The 23,429-nt window shown below is 41.2% G+C and overlaps 1 protein-coding gene across 2 annotated transcripts in view; it reads right to left on the bottom strand.

The window, feature by feature from the left end:
* The window catches only part of LOC110502629 (leucine-rich melanocyte differentiation-associated protein), a 295,662-nt gene extending 277,896 nt beyond the window's left edge, over positions 1-17,766 (bottom strand). The window contains exons 1-2 of one of the 2 annotated variants that reach the window (XM_021580812.2): positions 17,474-17,766; positions 15,766-15,866 (exon numbers count right to left, since the gene is read on the bottom strand). In XM_021580812.2, coding sequence (XP_021436487.2) covers positions 15,766-15,866; positions 17,474-17,515 — 143 coding nt within the window. In that variant the 5' untranslated portion in view covers positions 17,516-17,766. The remainder of the gene's footprint in view (positions 1-15,765; positions 15,867-17,473) is intronic. The other variant, XM_021580813.2, reaches the window with a different exon arrangement.
* Positions 17,767-23,429: the final 5,663 nt, after the last annotated feature.

Genomic DNA, 23,429 nt, shown 5'->3' with positions numbered 1-23,429 from the left:
AATGCAAAAGCTTCATGTGGGCTCATCTCTCACTACAGCTTTGAGTAGGTGGGGGGGGGGGGGCGAAATCCACAGAGTCCAGCTGCTACAGACGATTCTCATAAGTATATTTCTATGGGAACAGCAGCATTGGATCATTGCGAAATCGTTGCCGCCACTCCAAAACATTTTATTTAATTGTATATATACACAGTTGAAGTCAGAAGTTTACATACACCATAGCCAAATACATTTAAACTCGGTTTTTCACAATTTCTGACATTAAATCCTAGTAAAAATTCCCTGTCTTAGGTCAGTTAGGATCACCACTTTTATTTTAAGAATGTGAAATGTCAGAATAATAGTAGAGAGAAGTATTTATTTCTGGTTTTATTTCTTTCATCACATTCCCAGTGGATCAGAAGCTTACATACACTCAATTAGTATTTGGTACCATTTCCTTTAAATTGTTTAACTTGGGTCAAATGTTTAGGGTAGCATTCCAACAGTAAGTTGAGTGAATTTTGGCCCATTCCTGCTGACAGAGCTGGAGTAACTGAGTCAGGTTTGTAGGCCTCCTTGCTCACACACACTTTTTCAGATCTGCCCACAAATTTTCTATAGGATTGAGGTCAGGGCTTTGTCATGGCCACTCCAATACCTTGACTTTGTTGTCCTTAAGCCATTTTGTCACAACTTTGGAAGTATGCTTGGGGTCATTGTCCATTTGGAAGACACATTTGCGACCAAGCTTTAACTTCCTGACTGATGTCTTGAGATGTCGCTTCAATATATTCACATACTTTTCCTCCCCCATGATTGCATCTATTTTGTGAAGTGCATCAGTCCCTTCTGCAGCAAAGCACCCCCACAACATGATGCTGCCACCCCCGTGCTTCTCGGTTGGGATGGTGTTCTTCGGCTTGCAAGTCTCCCCCTTTTTCCTCCAAACATAACGATGGCCATTATGGCCAAACAGTTCTATTTTTGTTTCATCAGACCAGAGGACATTTCTCCAAAAAGTACAATCTTTGACCCCATGTGCAGTTGCAAACCGTAGTCTGGGTTCTTTATGGAGGTTTGGGAGCAGTGGCTTCTTCCTTGCTGAGCGGCCTTTCTGGTTATGTCAATATAGGACTCATTTTACTGTGGATATAGACACTTTTGTACCTGTTTCCTCCAGCATCTTCACAAGGTCCTTTGCTGTTGTTCTGGGATTGATTTGCACTTTTCACACCAAAATACATTCATCTCTAGGAGACAGAACGCGTCTCCTTCCTGAGCGGTATGTCGGCTGCGTGGTCCAATGGTGTTTATACTTGCGATGAACGTGGTGCCTTCAGGCATTTGGAAATTGAGGAGGTCCACCCCCCCCCCCCCCCTGAAAAAAAAACTGGACCTAGATGTCAAGGAAGGCTCCTGCCATGGAGGCGGGACTGGACGCCGTATCTGGACTGAGCACCAGCGCAGAAGACGACTCCGGCCATGGAGCTGGACTGGACGCCGTGTTTAGACTGGACACCGGCGCAGAGGAGGGCTCTGATCATGGAACAGGACTGAACACCGTGCCTGGACTGGGCACCGGTGCAGAGGAAGGCTCCTGCCATGGAGCGGGACTGGACGATGTGTCTAGAAGCTCCGAACCGTCGATCGTCGCAGGAGGTTCCGGACCGTCGACCGTCATAGGATGTTCCGGACAGGGAACCATCGGCGGAAGCTCTGGACTGTGAATACGAACTGGAGGCCTAGTGCGTGGAGCCGGTACAGGTGGCACCGGTCTGGTGACACGCCTTCAGGGCGAGTGCGGGGAGCAGGCACAGGACGTACCGGACTGGGAAGGCACACTTGAGGCCCAGTGCGTGGAGCTGGCACAGGCTGTGGAGGCGTACTGGAGGCCTGGTGCGTATAGCTGGCATCAATTGTACCGGTTCGATGACACACTTCGCAAGGTGAGTGCGAGGAGCTGGCACAGGAGGTACTGGGCTGTGGAGGCGCACTGGAGACCTGGTGAGTACAGCCGGCACAAATGGTACCGGACAAATGACACGCTCCTCCTGACACGCTGGGAAGGTGGTGTACTGGAGACCTGGTGCGTGGAGCCGGCACATATTTTACCAGACTGATAGCACGCTCCTCAAGACGAGTACGGAGAGCTGACTCAGGTCGCATTAAACTGATAACACGCTCCTTAGGGCAAATGAGTTGGTGGAAGAAGCACGACAACAACTCTCTCCATTCTCTCTCCGCCAATATCTCCATCCACTCACTGACGGTCTCTGACTTTCTCCGTTCACTCTCCTCCAGTTTCTCCCTATTCTCCCAGACTGGCTCTGGTTCACTCCTCGGCTCTGCCGACCACCCCTTGGGCCCCCTCCAAAGAATATTTTTGGGCTGTATGTATGTATGTATGTATGTATGTATGTATGTATGTATGTATGTATGTATATGTACATTGGGGCAAAAAAAGTATTTAGTCAGCCACCAATTGTGCAAGTTCTCCCACTTAAAAAGATGAGAGAGGCCTGTAATTTTCATCATAGGTACACTTCCACTATGACAGACAAAACGAGGGGAAAAAATCCAGAAAATCACATTGTAGGACTTTTAATGAATTTATTTGCAAATTATGGTGGAAAATAAGTATTTGGTCACCTACAAACAAGCAGGATTTCTGGCTCTCACAGACCTGTAACTTCTTTAAGAGGCTCCTCTGTCCTCCACTCGTTACCTGTATTAATGGCACCTGTTTGAACTTGTTATCAGTATAAAAGACACCTGTCCACAACCTCAAACAGTCACACTCCAAACTCCACTATGGCCAAGACCAAAGAGCTGTCAAAGGATTTCTTTTCTCATTTTGTCTGTCATAGTTGAAGTGTACCTATGATGAAAATTACAGGCCTCTCTCATCTTTTTAAGTGGGAGAACTTGCACAATTGGTGGCTGACTAAACACTTTTTTGCCCCACTGTAAGTATGTGTGTATATGTATGTATGTGTGTATATGTATGTATGTGTTTATATGTATGTATGTGTGTATGTATGTATGTATGTATACACATTCCTGCCGAGACGCTCTTTGTTAAGAGCAGGGTTTCCCCAAATTCTGTCCTCGGGACGCCAAGGTTGCAAGTTTTGGTCCTAACACTACACAGCTGATTCAAATAACTAATCATCAAGCTTTGATTATTTGAATCAGCTGTGTAGTGTTAGGACAAAAACCAAAACTTGCAACCTTGGCGTCCCGAGGACAGAATTTGGGGAAACCCTGGTTTAGAGAACAGCGGTTCCGTGAGTAACCTCCGATATCCGCTAAATGCGGTTGTGACAGAGTGGTTTCTGTTTCCTTCCTACAAATATGGCTCTAACTTCTGAACGGTTGGAGTTATAAGCTATTATGACTGCAATCCTCACAAGATGTGCAGCACTCGTTAGAACAGATTGGACAAGAACAGGCACTAAATCAGTGTGTGTGTGTGTGTGTGCGCGCATCTTTGGCATCCAACTTGATCTGAGTACCACTACAGTATAGGCATACTTCATGTGATGAGACTGAACAGGATACACAGGCCCCATACCTCTCACTTGCAATCAGAAACAACACAGCCGAGTATTAACAAATAAAAAAAATATTTTAGACGTGATGTGAAAATTGAAGTCGAGCGTGGTGTTGACAAGGAGGACACCTGTCAAATGTCTCCTTACTAACACAGCCGTGACTTGTTAGTCTCAACGACATTGTTTATCTGAAGAGGGAGGTGACTGTTGGAGGTGACTGTTGTCTGTTGCACTAAAACGATCACATAACGTTAGTATTTATTCTCATCACGCCTCATAGCCACAGTAGCTCCTCACACCTCAGGTGTCAAATGTGATATTAAAACAGGTAACGGATTCAAGCACCTACGACAGACACTGGCTCAAACGGCAACCATCAGATAGAAGAGTGGTGTCCACACATTGTATTCCCCATCATCATAGTGTCTCTCTCACACACACAGTGTTTTTCTCATCACTGCACAGTGTCACACACACTGCACCCATTTGACCCGAAACTAAATGGACAACACAATATCCACCCCTGTCCTCCAACAACCACATCTGGCTCTGTGTCTCTAAGTCTCATTCTTTCAACACATCGATGAGGCAGCCTGACAGGTTGGTATGGGGAGAGGAGGTGTAGGTGTGACAGGCTGATACAGCAACTTTATTTCCTGGCATTAACTGCCCAGCCACACACACACACACCGGGGCTCACAAACCAACACTACTCAGTGACAGGTGCTGCCTCATTTTCATTGGCACTCATTGTCAAGTTACTGGATGAGTGCTGTCAATTGGGCTACTGGAAATAAGCATATTAGCAGCAATCCTTTCTGGCACGGTCTTCCACAAGAATGGCATGGAGTAGTGCATCACCCTCAAGGCAGTCCAGTCCAGTCCACTGACTGTCTGACAGTGTCAGTCGTCAAGGCAGTTAGCACTTGGGTTACTTTTGGTGTCACTGAAATGGGGTCACAAATGTCAACACACAGAGCGGTACCATGAAATGGCTCTTGATAGGTGCGAGGAGACATCAAGCGCTTGTTTTGAAGTGATTCATAACAAGTAAAGGCGGTGGCACAGAAAGTTAATCTCATCAGGGACAGACCGTGTGTTTTAAAACACAGCTTTACGTCATTGCCCTCTTTATCCACGCTCATTTCATCACACAACGCAGGGACATCCAGTCCCTCTATTATATTACGCAGTGTGACTGGGTTCCTTTGTCCTCAAGGGAAGTTCTTATGGGGATAACTAAAACCCAGAGTGGAGGGGAGAGAGAAAGAAAGAGGAGAGAAAGAGGAGAGAAAGAGGAGAGAAGAGAAGAGGAGAGAAAGAGGAGAGAAAGAGAAGAGAAGAGAAGAGAAGAGAAGAGAAGAGAAGAGAAGAGAAGAGAAGAGAAGAGAAGAGAAGAGAAGAGAAGAGAAGAGAAGAGAAGAGAAGAGAAGAGAAGAGAAGAGAAGAGAAGAGAAGAGAAGAGAAGAGAAGAGAAGAGAAGAGAAGAGGAGAGGAGAGGAGAGGAGAGGAGAGGAGAGAGGGAGAGGGAGAGGGGAGAGAAGAGAGAGAGAGAGAGAGAGGAGAGAGAGAGAGAGAGGGAGAGAGAGAGGGAGAGAGAGAGAGGAGAGAAAGGCTATGCCAAGAATCAGCGCTCTACTTCTTGGTTCTTTTATCACCATCACATGTCTGCTCGCTAATTGAATTTCACAGTTCCACTCAACTGTGGCCTCAGAGAGGAATCATGTGATCTTCACAGCCTCCAATCATCACAGAGAAAGATTTTATTAAAGGGTGGTCCATTTACGCTACGCAATTTATCACTAGGCCAGGGACAAGAGTTTTTCATGACAACATGACCTGACCAAGAAAAACTCCTGAACGTACAGGAGCCAGAGTTTTTGTTGGTCAGCTCATGTGGTCAGAAATGAAATACTGACCCTAAGAGATGGTGGGAGCTGGAAAAGTTTGATGACAAGAATACAAGACTTACCAGTAATACACATTTAGAGGGAATTTAAATGGTTTGTAGCCTAATCCAACAACTAATCCACAACAATCAATCAACCAATACTTTCAGTCCCAAATGGCTTGGGTAATACTTGATTGCTTCTCCCCTTCTCTTCTGTCCAGACAATCCTTTGAAGTCCAGTAATGATATCTGACAAAGATTCCTCCTTAACCAAACTAAATATTAATAATGAATTAGTAAAATGTCAAAGATATAAATATTTGATTCTGAACATCAAGTTGTTAATGTGATGTGATCAAGTACAAGGAACATAAATGCAGACCTTGATATCTTCTAAAACCAACACATTTAGGCAGTTAGGAAAGCTAAGGCTAGCTTTTTCAAGCAGAAACTTTCATCCTGTAGCACAAACTCAAAAAAGTTCTGGGACACTAAAGTCCATGGAGGATAAGAGCACCTCCTCCCAGCTGCCCACTGCACTGAGGCTAGGTAACACTGTCACCACCGATAAATACACTATAACTGAGAATTTCAATAAGCATTTTTCTACGGCTGGCCATGCTTTCCACCTGGCTACCCCTACCCTGATCAACAGCCCTGCACCCCCCACAGCAACTCACCCAAGCCTCCCCATTTCTCCTTCACCCAAATCCAGATAGCCGATGTTCTGAAAGTGCTGCAAAATCTGGACCTCTACAAATCAGCCAGGCTAGACAATCTGGACCCTCTCTTTCTAAAATGATCTACCAAAATTGTTGCAACACCTAATACTCGCCTGTTCAACCTCTTTCGTACCGTCTGAGATTCCCAAAGATTGGAAAGCTGCCGCGGTCTTCCCCCTCTTCAAAGGGGGAGACACTCTAGACCCAAACTGCTATAGACCTATATCTATCCTACCTTTCTAAGGTCTTCGAAAGCCAAGTTAACTAACAGATTACCGACCATTTCAAATCCCACCGTACCTTCTCCGCTATGCAATCTGGTCATTATTTTTATATATACAGTGCCTTGCGAAAGTATTCGGCCCCCTTGAACTTTGCGACCTTTTGCCACATTTCAGGCTTCAAACATAAAGATATAAAACTGTATTTTTTTGTGAAGAATCAACAACAAGTGGGACACAATCATGAAGTGGAACGGCATTTATTGGATATGTCAAACGTTTTTAACAAATCAAAAACTGAAAAATTGGGCGTGCAAAATTATTCAGCCCCCTTAAGTTAATACTTTGTTGCGCCACCTTTTGCTGCGACTACAGCTGTAAGTCACTTGGGTTATGTCTCTATCAGTTTTGCACATCGAGAGACTGACATTTTTTCCCATTCCTCCTTGCAAAACAGCTCGAGCTCAGTGAGGTTGGATGGAGAGCATTTGTGAACAGCAGTTTTCAGTTCTTTCCACAGATTCTCGATTGGATTCAGGTCTGGACTTTGACTTGGCCATTCTAACACCTGGATATGTTTATTTTTGAACCATTCCATTGTAGATTTTGCTTTATGTTTTGGATCATTGTCTTGCTGGAAGACAAATCTCCGTCCCAGTCTCAGGTCTTTTGCAGACTCCATCAGGTTCTCTTCCAGAATGGTCCTGTATTTGGCTCCATCCATCTTCCCATCAATTTTAACCATCTTCCCTGTCCCTGCTGAAGAAAAGCAGGCCCAAACCATGATGCTGCCACCACCATGTTTGACAGTGGGGATGGTGTGTTCAGCTGTGTTGCTTTTACGCCAAACATAACGTTTTGCATTGTTGCCAAAAAGTTCAATTTTGGTTTCATCTGACCAGAGCACCTTCTTCCACATGTTTGGTGTGTCTCCCAGGTGGCTTGTGTCAAACTTTAAACAACACTTTTTATGGATATCTTTAAGAAATGGCTTTCTTCTTGCCACTCTTCCATAAAGGCCAGATTTGTGCAATATACGACTGATTGTTGTCCTATGGACAGAGTCTCCCACCTCAGCTGTAGATCTCTGCAGTTCATCCAGAGTGATCATGGGCCTCTTGGCTGCATCTCTGATCAGTCTTCTCCTTGCATGAGCTGAAAGTTTAGAGGGACGGCCAGGTCTTGGTAGATTTGCAGTGGTCTGATACTCCTTCCATTTCAATATTATCGCTTGCACAGTGCTCCTTGGGATGTTTAAAGCTTGGGAAATCTTTTTGTATCCAAATCCGGCTTTAAACTTCTTCACAACAGTATCTCGGACCTGCCTGGTGTGTTCCTTGTTCTTCATGATGCTCCCTGCGCTTTTATCGGACCTCTGAGACTATCACAGTGCAGGTGCATTTATACGGAGTCTTGATTACACACAGGTGGATTGTATTTATCATCATTAGTCATTTAGGTCAACATTGGATCATTCAGAGATCCTCACTGAACTTCTGGAAAGAGTTTGCTGCACTGAAAGTAAAGGGGCTGAATAATTTTGCACGCCCAATTTTTCAGTTTTTGATTTGTTAAAAAAGTTTGAAATATCCAATAAATGTCGTTCCACTTCATGATTGTGTCCCACTTGTTGTTGATTCTTCACAAAAAAATACAGTTTTATATCTTTATGTTTGAAGCCTGAAATGTGGCAAAAGGTTGCAAAGTTCAAGGGGGCCGAATACTTTCGCAAGGCACTGTATATATTTGGGGCGGCAGGAAGCCTAGTGGTTAAAGCGTTGGGTCAGTAACCAAAAGGTTGTTGGATCGAATCCCCGAGCTGACAGGGTAAAACTCTTGTCATTCTGCCCTTGAACAAGGCAGTTAACCCACTGTTCCCCGGCAGGCTGTCATTGTAAATAAGACTTTGTTGTTAACTGACTTGCCTACTTAAATATAGGTTCAATTTAAAGAATGTTTTAAAATGTATAAACTAAGCATTAAAAAAAAGAAACGTTCCTTTTTCAGGATCGTAAAATCGTAATTCGTAGGGGTTTAAAGAGTTTAAAACCTCTTAAAAAGAGGCTGCGAATTTTTGCAGCTTTTTGTTAAAAATTTCAACGTCCTGCTACTCATGCCAGGAATATAGTATATGCATATGATTAGTATGTGTGGATAGAAAACACTCTGAAGTTTATAAAACTGGTTAAATCATGTCTGTGACTATAACAGAACGTGTGTAGGAGGCAAAATCCCAAGGAAAACTGTTCACAAAAACAAAAAAAATATCCCTCCGCTAGTCTCTGTATTGTCTATGGCAATGGCGTCCAGTTTACAGTTCCTACAGCTTCCACATGATGTCGCCAGTACTGGCAATTAGGTTGAAGTTTATCCTTGGTGAAATGAGAAATAGGCACTTCCTGTCGTCGAGTACACCGGAGGAAGTTATGAAAGGGAGAATATGGACCATGACTTCAAGACTTGCTGCTATCGAATACAGATCGCCCCGTGATCAATTTGATCGATTATTAACGTTTACTAATACCTAAAGTTGGATTACAAAAGTAGTTTGAAGTGTTTTGTCAAAGTTTATAGGCAACTCTTTTAATTTTATAAAATGACGTTGCGTTTTGGAAAGCAGTTTTTCCTGGATCAGACGGGCTTCATAAATGGACATTTTGGGTATACATGGACGGATTTAATCGAAAAAAAGACCCAATTGTGATGTTTATGGGACATATAGGAGTGCCAACAAAGAAGCTCGTCAAAGGTAATGAATGTTTTATATTTTATTTCTGCGTTTTGTGTAGCGCCAGCTACGCTAATTACTTTGTTTACGTCCCCTTTGGGTATTTCGGGGGTTTCATGCTATCAGATAATAGCTTCTCATGCTTTCGCCGAAAAGCATTTTAAAAATCTGACATGTTGGCTAGATTCACAACGAGTGTAGCTTTAATTGAGTACCCTGCATGTGTGTTTTAATGAAAGTTTGAGTTGTATCGAGTACTATTTCCACTGATGTTGATCCCTGTACAGGGACAGCAGCCATACACCGTTTCCCATGCTTGTTCAATGAACCATAAACAATTAATGAACATGCACCTGTGGAACGGTCGTTAAGACACTAACAGCTTACAGACGCTAGGCAATTAAGGTCACAGTTATGAAAACTTAGGACACTAAAGAGGTACTTCTACTGACTGAAAAACACCAAAGGAAAGATGCCAAGGGTCCCTGCTCATCTGCGTGAACGTGCCTTAGGCATGCTGAAAGGAGGCATGAGGACTGCAGATATGGCCAGGGCAATAAATTGCAATGTCTGTATTGTAAGATGAGTAAGACAGCGCTACAAGGAGACAGAACGGACAGTGCTCAGAATGTCCGCAATAGGCTGAGAGAGGCTGGACTGAGGGCTTGTAGGCCTGTTGTAAGGCAGGTCCTCACTAGACATCACCGCCAACAACGTCACCTATGGGCACAAACACACCGTTGCTGGAACGGTTGTTGGATTGGAGGGTGAGGGCTAGGGCCATTCCCCCCAGAAATGTTTGGGAACTTGCAAGTACCTTGGTGGAAGAGTGGGGCAACATCTCACAGCAAGAACTGGCAAATCTGGTGCAGTCCATGAGGAGGAGATGCACTGCAGTACTTAATGCAGCTGGTGGCCACACCAGATACTGACTTTTGATTTTGACCCCCCCCCCCCCCCTCATTTCTGTTAGTCACATGTCTGTGGAACTTGTTTTGTTTATGTCTCAGTTGTTAAATCTGGTTATGTTCATACAAATATTTACACATGTTAAGTTTGCTGAAGATAAAATGCAGTTGACAGTGAGAGGACATTTCTTTTTTTTGCTGAGTGTATTTGCTAAGAGCTGGCAGAAAGCTGGTAGGTCTGCTGTTAGAACCAGTAAAGGCCTCTACCACTCTTGGCTAGCGGAATGACTTCGGCTTCACTCCAGGCCTGAGGACAAACACCTTCCTAGACTCAGATTAAAGTTATGATAGATAGGAGTGGCCATAGAGTCAGCTACCATCCTCAGTACCTTTCCATCTAAGTTGTCAGTGCCAGGAGGTTTGTCATTGAGCGATAACAATAGTGTTTCACCTCTTCCACACTAACTTTACAAAATACAAACTTACAATGCTTTTCCTTCATGTTTTTTATTTTTTATGCATGAATACGATGTCTCACTGTTCATTGTTGGGATATCCTGCCTAAGTTTGCCCACTTTGTCAATGAAGAAATCATTAAAATAAAATCGGCACCATCAAATGGTTTTGTGATGCCACCTGATTCAATGAAAGATGGAGTTTAATTTGTCTTTCTGCCCGTCATTTTATTTAAACTACTCCAAAGTTTTATTTTCATCATTCTTTATATCATTGATCTTGGCTTCATAATACCGTTTTTGTTGAGTTTAGTCACATATTTTCTCAATTTGCAGTAAGTAAACCAGTCAGATTTGCAGTGACTTATTAGCCACTCGTTTTGTCCCATCTCTTTCAACCATACAGTTTTTCAATTCCTCATCAATCCATGGAACCTTAACAGTTAACAGTCAATTTCTTAACAGGTGCATGTTATCAATTATTGGAAGAAGCAATTTCATAAATTCATCAAGTGCAGCGTCTGGATGATCCTTATTAATCACATCAGACCAACAAATATTTGTAACATCATCCACATTAGAGTCACAGCAAAATATTTTCTATGATCTCTTTTACAATATTTTAGGCCCAGCTTTTGGAACCTTGGCTTTCCTGGATATAGCCACTATATTGTGATCCCTGCATCCAATGGGTACAGATACAGCTTTAAAACACAGTTCTACAGTAATAGTAAACATGTGGAGTATCTTGTTCCTGTAGTGTTTGTAAAAACCATGGGGGTTGATTTATACCTGAACCAGATTACAGACACTAGTTCAAGTGAAAAGCTTCCTCTTGAGTGGACAGCTTGATGAAACTCAATCAATATTTAGGTACCCAACGAAAGTAGACCTCTCTGTTTACATCACATACACCATCAAGCATTTCATACACATTATTTAGATACTGACTGTTCACACTTGGTGGCCTATAGAAACAGACCAAAATAATAGTATTTAGATGAGGCAGGTGAACCTGCAAACAAAGCACTACAATAACACTTGACATGAGATCTTCTCTAAGCATTACAGGGATATGGCTCTGAATGAATGAAATATATATATATCTATATATATATATATCTATATATATATATATATATATATATATACACAGCAACACCTCCCCATAAGCATGTCTGTCTTTTCTATAGATGTTATACCTTTCTATTGCTACTGCTGTATCATTAAAGGAATTATCCATGCGCGTCTCAGAAATGGCTAATATATGAATTTATCTGATGTTATCAAGTTATTGATTTCATGAACCTTATTTAATAGGAATTTGTTTTTAACCTAGTTAAATAAAAAAACATTTCTAAGGCTACACATCTCAATAGAGGCTATTTCAGCCCTTTCCTGGGTAGCGTCTCAGAGAAAGGCTTATTTTGGAAAAGAACAAAGCAAGTGAAAAGAAAACATTCAGCAGTCCATTAATCAGTTGGTGTGTGTGTGGGTAAGTGTGTGTGTGCTGCGAGGTTGAAGCTTCGAACCCATAGGCTTGGGTTCGCATAAAAAGGTTGGATGGAGACCTGGTTTCTAACATGAACTACTTGCAAGTCTGACATCCCAGCTCATAAAGTTATGCAAATAACAAAAAAATGCTACTCACAGTTTGTTGCACATACAAAACAAATATTCGACAGCAAGGATCTTGATCCACGAGGGGATTCTCTGCTGTTACCAAGAGAAGCTTTATTTAGCAAGAAGCTAACTACTTAGCTAGATAACTAGCTACTAAATTAGCAAACCAAATGTACAACATTTTAGACAGTTTACTTAATAATTATACAATATCTAGCTGGAAAACATTTAGTTGTGAATTCCATACTGTAATTAGATCACCTGGTGCCTGCTGCACAACAGTGAGTGACTCACAAGGCGCCAGTCTCTTGTCATTGGGTGCTTGTAAACAAACACCATGTGACTGGTGCATACTGGTAAGCTTCATAATGAAACAGAATGTGGCAGGTGAAATGAAGTACACGATATGCTTCATCTCCTAATGTATTGCACAAGTTGACTGCAGGTATTTATTTAAAAAGAAGCTACAAATATTCACATTTTTGTTAAAAAACAATTCAAAGAAATAGGTATTGACGGTACTGAAAAACTATCCCAAGGCTACTTCGAAATACCCCGGTATACCGCTCAAGCCTACTAATATATTATTAAAGATTAAGCTGATTGGAAAATAATGTCATCAGCTTTTGAATGACAACATCTTTACTAAAACATTTAGCCTACTAATTGTTAACTGTGTAATAACAACTCAACACCCAACATAGAAACACCCTATTACAAACCAGTCTAACACTATTACATACATTGAAGGAGTATGCAGTTTACAAATTCTAGCACATTGCCTTTGTTTCGCATTCAAGGGGGGCAATCATGTCTGAAACATTCAGAGTTTGACACCCTCAGCGAATGAAAAGGCAGGCAAATCAAACTCCAGTCAAGGCAACGCTCGTTTTCCAATCGCTGCGGTTCATTAGGAATATTAATGCTCTGATAAGCACACATTTATTCATGAAACACTGGGCAGGGGCACGGGACTTAGCAATTATTAATGTGACAGGACTCGGGCACAAAGTGAATCAATTAAACAAGAAGAATCCACATTTCCAGCACAGATAACTGCCTTAAGACGACGACAATTTTCAACGACGTGACAAAAAGAGCCCCCATTCAGAGGCCTTTCAAGGCCCTGACAGGTCAAGAAAGGGTTTTTGAAACAAAAGCACCTTCTAACCATCCTCTCTCCTCTTTTAGTTGTCAGATCAATTTTGCCAGTCCTGCTGCTGAGATGACTGAGACAGCACCACCCTCCCTCCCCCCAGTCCATCCCTCTGAACCAGCTGCCACAAGGTGATTCTTCAGGTCCTGTCAGAAGGGTCTTTTATTTTATTTGGCCCCTGCATTAACATGTCACATTTATTGATCAGGCCTTTTATCCGGCCACAGCTTGGTACCAGCCAACCCATCTCTCTGCTGCTCTGAGTGTCTCACAAATGGCACCCTATTCCCTATATAGTGCTCCTATTTAGTAAATAGGGTGCCATTTGGTACGCAGCTTGATGCTCTTACATGGTCTTTGATGTCCCTATGACATGCCAAACCACATAATGCACATAATGTGAACATATTAAATTGCACTTAATGCAGATATGGCAAAGATATTGCTCCTCTCACATCTATGACAAGTAGTTAACTCTACCAGCTCTCATGTCAGAATTAGATCAATCCATGTTTCTCAAATTTCACATTTTGTGGGAGGAGGAACTTAACATTGAAATAACTGATAACATGGATGAACATGTTACGACTCACTTAAGCTCTATTAACTCAAGGTCTTGGTAAGAATTATGTTGGAAGAATGTTATACATGTCTTCATAACACCTAAACTGAAATCAAAACACACTGGCTCCCAACACCCATTTTGGAGAGAATGCGGGCTTTCAACGGTGGATCACTCATATATTTTTTGGTCCCGCCCTGCTATTGAATCTTACTGGGGAGAAATAAGATCTAACATTGGAAAAATAATGGGTTTTGACATGGAACAAAACATTCATTTTTTTGTACTTTGGTGAAATTCCCGATTACTTACACACTAGAGAAAAGTACCTCTTGAACATCCTACTGGCAGCCAGTAAAAAGGCTGTCACTAGGAAATGGCTACAAAAAGACCCTCCCACCATGACACAATGGGTAGACATTACATATAGTATATTAAATAAATACACTATATGGAGCGTATGACCTTTACTTTAAGAACACGAGGCCAAGAATACTGGGAAAATGGGTTTCCTACCTGAAAATTGTCCAATTCCAAAGATTGTTACGGTAACTAATCTGATGTACGTGAAAATAAAGTATATAAAATATAAAGTTGAAGTTGTTCCAAATGTGTTAAAAGTTAACCTTAAACATTTGGAGTTGATGGTTAAAGTTAAGTTCAGGCTGATGCTTATCCCCATCCGCAATACCCGTCCACAACTCCCTAACAAAACCGAAACCTACTTTAAGGTAAAAGCACTCACTGTTGTCCCTAGCGGCCGGTTTCCACGCCATCAGACATGGATGGACATCAAATACAGACTTGTATGAGTTGAATGTGCTAGTTTCTGATTTAATGACGATGCCAGCCAGGCACAATGTAAATTCAAAAAGGAAAACTTGAAAATCATAATGCCTGGCACTAAAACTGAACCTTTTAGAAAGAACAGAGTGAGTCATGTCTAAAGAGGGTCTCCATGGTCTCCATGGGCACATTGGGATCTTTCCATCTGAATCCATATAGGATATAAGATATATTGATATATGGTGGCAGCATGACTTTAAATAGTACAGGACATACATTGAAGAAAAATATAAATACAACATGCAAAGTGTTGGTCCCATGTTTCATGAGCTGAAATAAAAGATCCCATACATTTTCCTTATGCACAAAAAGCATATTTCTCTAAAATGTTTTAGTGAGCATTTATCTTTTGCCAAGATAATCCAGCCACCTGACTGGTGTGGCATATCAAGAAGTTTAATAAACAGCATAATCATTACACAGTTGCACCTTGTGCTGGGGACAATAAAAGGACACTTTAAATTAGCGGTTTGTCACACAACACAATGCCACAGATGTCTCAAGGTTTGAGGGAGCGTGCAATTGGGGGGGGGGGGTTGCTGTAATAAAGCCCCTTTATGGGAAAAAAAAGTATTCTGATTGGCTGGGCATGGTTCCCCAGTGGGTGGATCTGGCTCCCAAGTGTGTAGGCCTATACCCTCCCAGGCCCACCCATGGCTGAGCCCCTGTCCAGTCATGTGAAATCCACAGATTAGGGCCTAATTTATTTATTTCAAATGACTGATTTCCTTCTATTAACTGTAACTCAGTAAAATCTTTGAAATTGTTGCATGCTGCATGTATATTTTTGTTCAGTATATATATGCATATAATAATTTATAAAGACTTGATTACATAGTGGTATCTTCCTTAAAAATGCACTATACAGAAATCGCTTGGGAACAGATCTACCACTTCTTAGACTTGCTTTCAACATGAATGAAAAATCTAGAACTCACATTTCTATGCGAATTTGGTCGGGTCACCCAAAACGTTATATATTGTAGCTTTAATAAGAGATGTGACCTACCACAAAGGTCCACTCAAGGCACCACTACACCACTTAAGGCACCACTACCACTCAAGGCAACACTGTGTCCATGATAGTATTCACGACTCATCTCAGCTCATCTCCTACCTTAGCTGATTGAAGCTGAGATCTAGCCGTCTTGTCAAGAGTCCATATCTTTCTCCAAGGTACTCTGGGATGTCCTCACAGTCATGTCCAATATAGGAAACCTGTAGAGCAACCACAGAGAGATGCACCGTATTTAAATGAATACACAACATGCAAATGAATAGATTATAGCACGGAGAGACTGGAACCAGAAATCGGCCAGGGCATTTCTAACACACAATCCCATTTTTTTCCTTGATAACACGTGCCCATTTTCCCCCCCTTGAAGACCCCATTATTATTCAAATAATGATTATTGTGTGCAAAAAACAACAACATTTTCTAAAAGCACACTGGGCTAAAGATGGACAAGCCCATCTGGCATCTGCACAAATTGCCCTGTGGCCAGTCCGTTTCTGGGTTAAAATGAGTAAGAATAGCCTAAATAACCTATGGTGGAGTGCATGTGTGTATAAGCTCATGTAGCACAGTAGGTGGTGTATATAGTGAGTGGTTTACCTTGTTTGTGACCTGAGGTAGGGTTGGGTAGGGTTATCCAGACTTTCATACAGCTTCTGTACCATACCGGGGTATACAGTATGACTGAATATGCACACACGGGGCGCTATTTGACGCACAAAACAATTTAGGCAACATGGATCTTAATTCAGGAGGGGATTGCATGTCTCTGCTGTCACCAAGAAGCTTGATCTTGACATCTAGCCACTTAGCTAGCAAATTAGCAAACCAAATGCATAGCTGGAGCCCTGAGCTGGATTTATTTGACACATTAGTTATAAGCAGTGGTGTAGAAAACACCCCCACAGCCCCTGCAAGGTGGGGGTCCCCCCACCACAATAGGACCTTTTTGTAGAAAGAAAAGTCGGGACACCTGAAAAGGGTCTAAAAACACAGGACCGACCCAGGATGACAAGTGCAGCCACATGAAATTAAAATGGTTTAAACCATGACACTGAGGTGAGAGTGTTCTTTTCATTTGGAATAAGCATTGATTTCCATATTTACCACCATAGCAGTAGACTACAAATTGCATTTTAAACAAATAGGTATATTGTTAAATTAGCATTATTTAGAGACCCCCAAAGTTAGCCTTTTGTTGAATTTAGGTGGTCTTATCTCTCATCAATTGGTTACGAACGTAATTAGAGCAGTAAAAATAAATGCTTTGTCATACCCGTGGTATAAGGTCTGATATACCACGGCTGTCAGCCAATCATTAGCTATATAGCATGCCGAACACCTGTGTGTAACAGAACGAGAGCCAAAAACGTGTTGAACTGAAAAGTAGCCTACTCTCGGTTGAAATTGTGTAAAAGCCGGTTAAAAACAGTGTACGTGTATATTTAGCATTTGTGAAATTATTTTGTTGTGATATAAAAGTAGAGGGCCTAACGTTTCTAGAACCGATTTACGTTTAGATTAAGTCTTTGGCTGTATTGGCTGCCAGTGACAGTTTGCCTCTGAACATAACATAAGGTCCTTGGACGGGTTAACTTAACAGGTTAAGGGTATGCTCGCAGTAGGCTACATTCTTGGGCTATGCATAACGGAGGCAATGCAGCATAGCCTACCAAAAAAAAACACGGAACACACAAAACATACACTCTGAACGACAAACACTGACAACTATCCGACTGTATGGCTTACTATTCGTTTTAAATATCACATACAAGAGACAAACTTTTTATTTGAAATAGTTCACACTTACTTGAGTTCCATTCATTGACACCATAGAATCGCTGCATGCCATAACTCTATCTGATGATGACAATTCAGCGACTATAGGCTACCTCTTACGGAATAACCTAACTATCGGAATGGAACTGGCACATGTCCTCTTGTTTAAAATAAAATAAACTTTACTTTCATTAGTTTTCCAAAATGTCACTGTTTTGGTTGGTGATTTGCACTACTTGGTGCGTCTAATTTACTACTTCCGCGTGATTCCTACGAATCAGCAGACCTAATACGGAAACGCGCTAATACTGAAATGGGCCGTCAGTAGTTACCACAGTCACAAAGTCATAATTATGTCTAAACCCTGCCTGTTTGTACAATTTCTCTTCTAACGCTAACCTTAACCACACTGCCAACCTTATGACTAACCGTAACCTTCAGTTACCACAGCGTCAAAATTGGCTGGCCTATCGTAAACATTCATCAAGACAAATGTAAGGTTATAGTTAGGCATAGGTATTGCAGTGTGGTTAAGGTAAGGTTTACATTCAGATTTTAATGAGATACATTTGAGAAAAAAGGCGATACGTGGCTGCGGTAACTCCGTTGTGTCACAATTTTTCAACTTCTATTGGAGAGCTCAAAACTAGGCCGTGCACTAGTGAAGATTTTAAGAGTTAAATAATGGCTAAATAAAATATTAAAAGTTCTCATCAGACTCCGCAGACAGCATGTAGCCTAGGGGTTGAAAGAGATTACATTTTGAAGAAGAACGCATCTGGAACAGGTGGAGGTGATTGATAGAATCAAAACACTGTACGCCTAATCCATTCACATCAGTACAATCCTATTGGAAATCATCAGTGTTGTAGAACACAAAACTTGCTCCAAAACGACATATGGGATTTACACTTACTTGATAACTGTTTTTGCTTGCTTGGTGTTTACTGGGGCAGACACTGCGCCAGAACGAATCACTTGGAAGGGCATTTGACGCAAAAGCGTTTTTGCGTTAACCCTTTTTTAAATGGGTGTAATAGTAAAGACCATAGACAGCTCGTGTGTTTCAAGTGTGGGGAAGCTTACAATTTATCCTACAATGTCTACCGATCTGCGTGCCAGTTACGAATATTTTTATTTGCACATTTTCATGGAACAGTTTCATTTGAATAAACATGTTTCCATTTCTCAAAATCATTGTCACGTGGTTAATCATAGAAATCTAAAGTAACATTTAAAAAAATCTAAAGGTTAAAATTAGACTATGGAAAGAGCGTTAGCCTCTGCCATACTGACACGTTGATACACTTGTGATTTGATCCATTAGCGGCTAAAGAAATGAGAGCATAGAACTCAGAGATAGTTAATGATGGAAGTTATTGGCTAAGTAAAATACATAGGCCTAAAGCCGACAAATGAAAACAGTATATCCTGATGAAAATGCAGGTTATGTCAATCTTTCTATCTGTCTCGACTTGAGCTATTGTTAGTGAAGTTCAATTGTATCAAATCATCACAGGGTCCAGACAGAAGTTGTCGCAAACTTGCAACATTTTATCAACTAGCCTATTCCGGGCTCTCAAAGTTTCCTCGGCCAGTGAGCTCGGGAACGACAGCTGTTTTTTATGACGTTTCCACTGGATATATGGGATCATCAGATCATGATATTTTGCTCTTTCACACCGAGACTTGGTGGTTATCAAGACCGGGAGTGTTGGAAAGATTTATCAAATACTGAGGAACTGTCATTCCAAATGTATGTTAAAAAAAAATACGTGTTCGAGGCGAAGAAAATGTGTGGTGTATGTGCTGAGTTAAGACAATCAGAAATAAGACTGGCAAAATGGGCACTATTATGCATGCAATCTGGAGAGAGACGCACCATATATTCGCCACACACCCCTCCCCTTGTTGATGCAAACGTTTAAATTATACTCAAGACACATTATCTTCACACATATTTTAGATGCTTTTCACTGACAGCCACAACCCAATCAGCTAGACCTATTGCCACGCAAACACGCCTGCGATTTGAAACAATCCACCGCAATTTGTTTTAAATTATGTAGCCCGTGTAAAAAAAATACGTGTTTGAGGCTGTCTGGCCAGAAATAGTATGACATGCCATACTCTTGGTCCGGACAGCATCAGACACATGGTCTACACATACTGAAACAGAGGGGGCTGTTTCGCTCGCTTGGATGCTTTAGCTGAGATTGATGCGGCTTTCTTTCGACGCGGGACTCGGTCAAATAAATGATCAATATTTAAGTATTTTATTTGGACGGGCAAGGAGATACGGTAGTTCGGGCCAGGCCCTTAAGCCTCGTCCATAACCCCGGCCCTGTAATGGGGTCAATTGGTATCAGCTGGTAGCCTGATTCGGCAGCAGTTGTGATAATTGAATTAAACTGTTTGAAGTAGGCTCTATGCTTTACTTGAAACTAGGTTTGTTAACCACAGATTATCTAAATGTTCTATAATTATAAACTGAATAGCTGAGAAATTTTGCTGAGAATTGTGACAGCCTACCATTTATTACTGAAGCCACATATTAGTACACATTTTCTCTGTATGCCTACCTAAATATTGGGAAGATAACATACTTAATGACTATTCCCGCCACAGGCACAGGTTGAGTGAAGTTCATGGTGCACCCACATAGAATTTGCTTTCAATTGATCATTTAGCTATTTGATTTTGAATTTTAGGACTCCTAAGGAATCCTAAGGAATACGATTTTGAAGTCTGTCCTATATATATATATATATATATATATATATATATATATGTGTATATAAGTATATATGTATATCAGTACCAGTCAAAAGCTTGGATACACCTACTCATTCCAGGGTTTTTCTTTATTTGTACTATTTTCTACATTGTAGAACAATAGTGAAGACATCACAACTCTGAAATAACAAATATGGAATCATGAAGTAACCAAAAAAGTGTTCAACAAATCCAAATATATTTTACATTTGAGATTCTTCAAAGTAGCCACCCTTTGCCTTGATGACAGCTTTGCACACTCTTGGCATTCTCTCAACCAGCTTCATGAGGTAATCACCTGGAATGCATTTCAAATAACAGGTGTGCCTTGTAAAAAGTTAAATTGTGGAATTTCTTTCTTTCTAAATGCCAATCAGTTGTGTAGGGTAGGGTTGGTATACAGTAGATAGCACAATTTGGTAAAAGACCAATTCCATATTATGGCAAGAACAGCTCAAATAAGCAAATAGAAACGACAGTCCATCATTACTTTAAGACATGAAGATCAGTCAATCCTGAACATTTCAAGAACTTTCAAAGTTTATTCAGGTGCAGTTGAAAAAACCATCAAGCGCTAGGATGAATCTGGCTCTCATGAGGACCACCACAGGAAAGAAAGACCCAGAGGTACCTCTGCTGCAGAGGTAAAGTTCATTGGAGTTACCAGCCTCAGAAATTGCAGCCCAAATAAATGCTTCACAGAGTTCACAGACACATCTCAACATCAACTGTTCAGAGGAGACTGCGTGAATCAGACCTTCATGGTCGAATTGCTGCAAAGAAACCACTACTAAAGGACATCAATAAGAAGCAGACACTTGCTTGGGCCAAGAAACATGAGCAATGGACATTAGACCGGTGGAAATCTGTCCTTTGGTCTGAGGAGTCCAAATTTTAGATTTTTGGTTCAAACCGCCGTGTCTTTGTGAGACACAGAGGAGATGAACGGATGATCTACGCATGTGTGGTTCCCACCATAATGCATGGATTAGGAGGTGTGATGGTGCTTTGCTGGTAACACTGTCTGTGATTTATTTAGAATTCAAGGCACACTTAACCACCATGGCTACCACAGCATTCTGCATCAATACGCAATCTGGTTTGCGCTTAGTGGGACTATCATTTTTCAACAAGACAATGACCCAACACACCTACAGGCTGTGTAAGGGCTATTTGACCAAGAAGGAGAGTGATGGAGTGCTGCATCAGATGACCTGGCCTCCACAATCACCCAACATCAACCCAATTGAAATGTTTTGGAACGTGTTGGACCGCCGAGTGAAGGAAAAGCAGCCAAAAAGTTCTCATCATACAGTATGTGGGAACTACTTCAAGACTGTTGGAAAGGCATTCCATGTAAAGCTGGTTGAGAGAATGCCAAGATATCTTCACTGTTATTCATCATGTAGAAAATATTAAAAATAAAGAAAAACCCTGGAATGCGTAGGCGTGTCCAAGCTTTGACTGGTACTGCATATATAAACTCAGCAAAAAAAGAAACGTCCCTTTATCAGGATCGTGTCTTTCAAAAATAATTCATAAAAATCCAAATAACTTCACAGATCTTCATTGTAAAGGGTTTAAACACTGTTTCCCATGCTTGTTCAATGAACCATAAACAATTAATGAGCATGCACCTGTGGAACGGTTGTTAACTTCTCTAGGGTAGGGGGCAGCATTTGGAATTTTGGATGAAAAGCATGCCCAAATTAAACAGCTTTCTACTCAGAGCCAGAAGATAGGATATGCATATAATTAGTAGATTTGGATAGAAAACACTCTGAAGTTTCCAAAACTGTTAAAATAATGTCTGAGTATAACAGAACTGATTTGGCAGGCGAACACCTGAGAAAAATTCAATCAGGAAGTAGGAATGTTTTGTTGTTGTTGTAGTTTTCTATTCAATGCCATTACAGTATCCATTGACTTAGGACTCAAATTGCAGTTCCTATGCCTTCCACTAGATGCCAACAGTCTTTATAAATTGTTTCAGGCGTGTATTCTAAAAAATGAGGGAGTAAGACCAGTCTGAATGACTGGACCCTACAGTGTCACAGAGCTTTTTCATGCGCGCGACCGAGAGCGCACCTTTCTTGTTTAACTTTTATATTGACTACGTTATTGTCCGGTTGAAATATTATAGATTATTTAGGCTAAAAACAACCTGAGGATTGAATATAAACATCGTTTGACATGTTTCTATGAACTTTACGGATACAATTTGGATTTTTTTTGTCTGCCTGTTGCGCTTGAGCCTGTGGATTACTGAAGAAAATGCGCAAACAAAACAGAGATTTTTGGATATAAAGAGACTTTATCGAACAAAAGGAACATTTATTGAATAAATTAATGTCTTCTGAGTGCCACCATATGAAGATCATGAAAGGTAAGGGATTAATTTTATCTCTATTTCTGACTTGTGTAACTCTTCTACTTGGTTGGTTACTGTTCGTAATGATATGTCTGCTGAGCTATGTTCTCAAATAATCGTACGGTATGCTTTCGCCGTAAAGCATTTTTGAAATCTGACACCGTGGTTGGATTCACAAGAAGTTGATCTTTAAACGAATGTAAAATAGTCGTATCTTTTCTGAATTTTTATAATGAGTATTTGTGTATTTGAATTTGGCGCTCTGCAATCTCACTGGATGTTGGCCAGGTGGGACGCGTCCCACATACCCTAGAAAGGACCAGTTGAGTCTATGGGGGCGCTATTTCATTATTGAAAAAAAAACGTTCCCGTTTTAAGCGCAATATTTTGTCACGAGAATATGCTCGACTATGCATATTATTGACAGTTTTGGAAAGAAAACACTCTGAAGTTTCAGAATCTGCAAAGATATTGTCTGTGAGTGCCCCAGAACTCATTCTACAAGCGAAACCAAGATGAAACGTCAAACAGGAAATGAGCAGAATTTCTGAAGCTCTGTTTTCTAATGTCTCCTTATATGGCTGTGAATGCGACAGGAATAAGCTTAGACCTTCTGCCGTTCCAAGATGTCGGCAGCATTGGAAGATTGACCATAAGAGACTACATTTTCCAAGTGTCCGCCTGGTGTCCTGCGTCGAAATTGGTGCGCAACGCCAGGTGCAAGTATTTTTCCATTTGATAGAGAGGAGAAACCAGGCTTCCACGAACGATATATCATCGAAGAGATATGTGAAAAACACCTTGAGGATTGATTCTAAACAACGTTTGCCATGTTTTCAGT

The sequence above is a fragment of the Oncorhynchus mykiss genome, chromosome 23 (assembly GCF_013265735.2).
Source record: "Oncorhynchus mykiss isolate Arlee chromosome 23, USDA_OmykA_1.1, whole genome shotgun sequence".
In the NCBI taxonomy this organism is placed as follows: Eukaryota; Metazoa; Chordata; class Actinopteri; order Salmoniformes; family Salmonidae; genus Oncorhynchus; species Oncorhynchus mykiss.
This window is presented reverse-complemented; position numbering and strand designations above follow the sequence as displayed.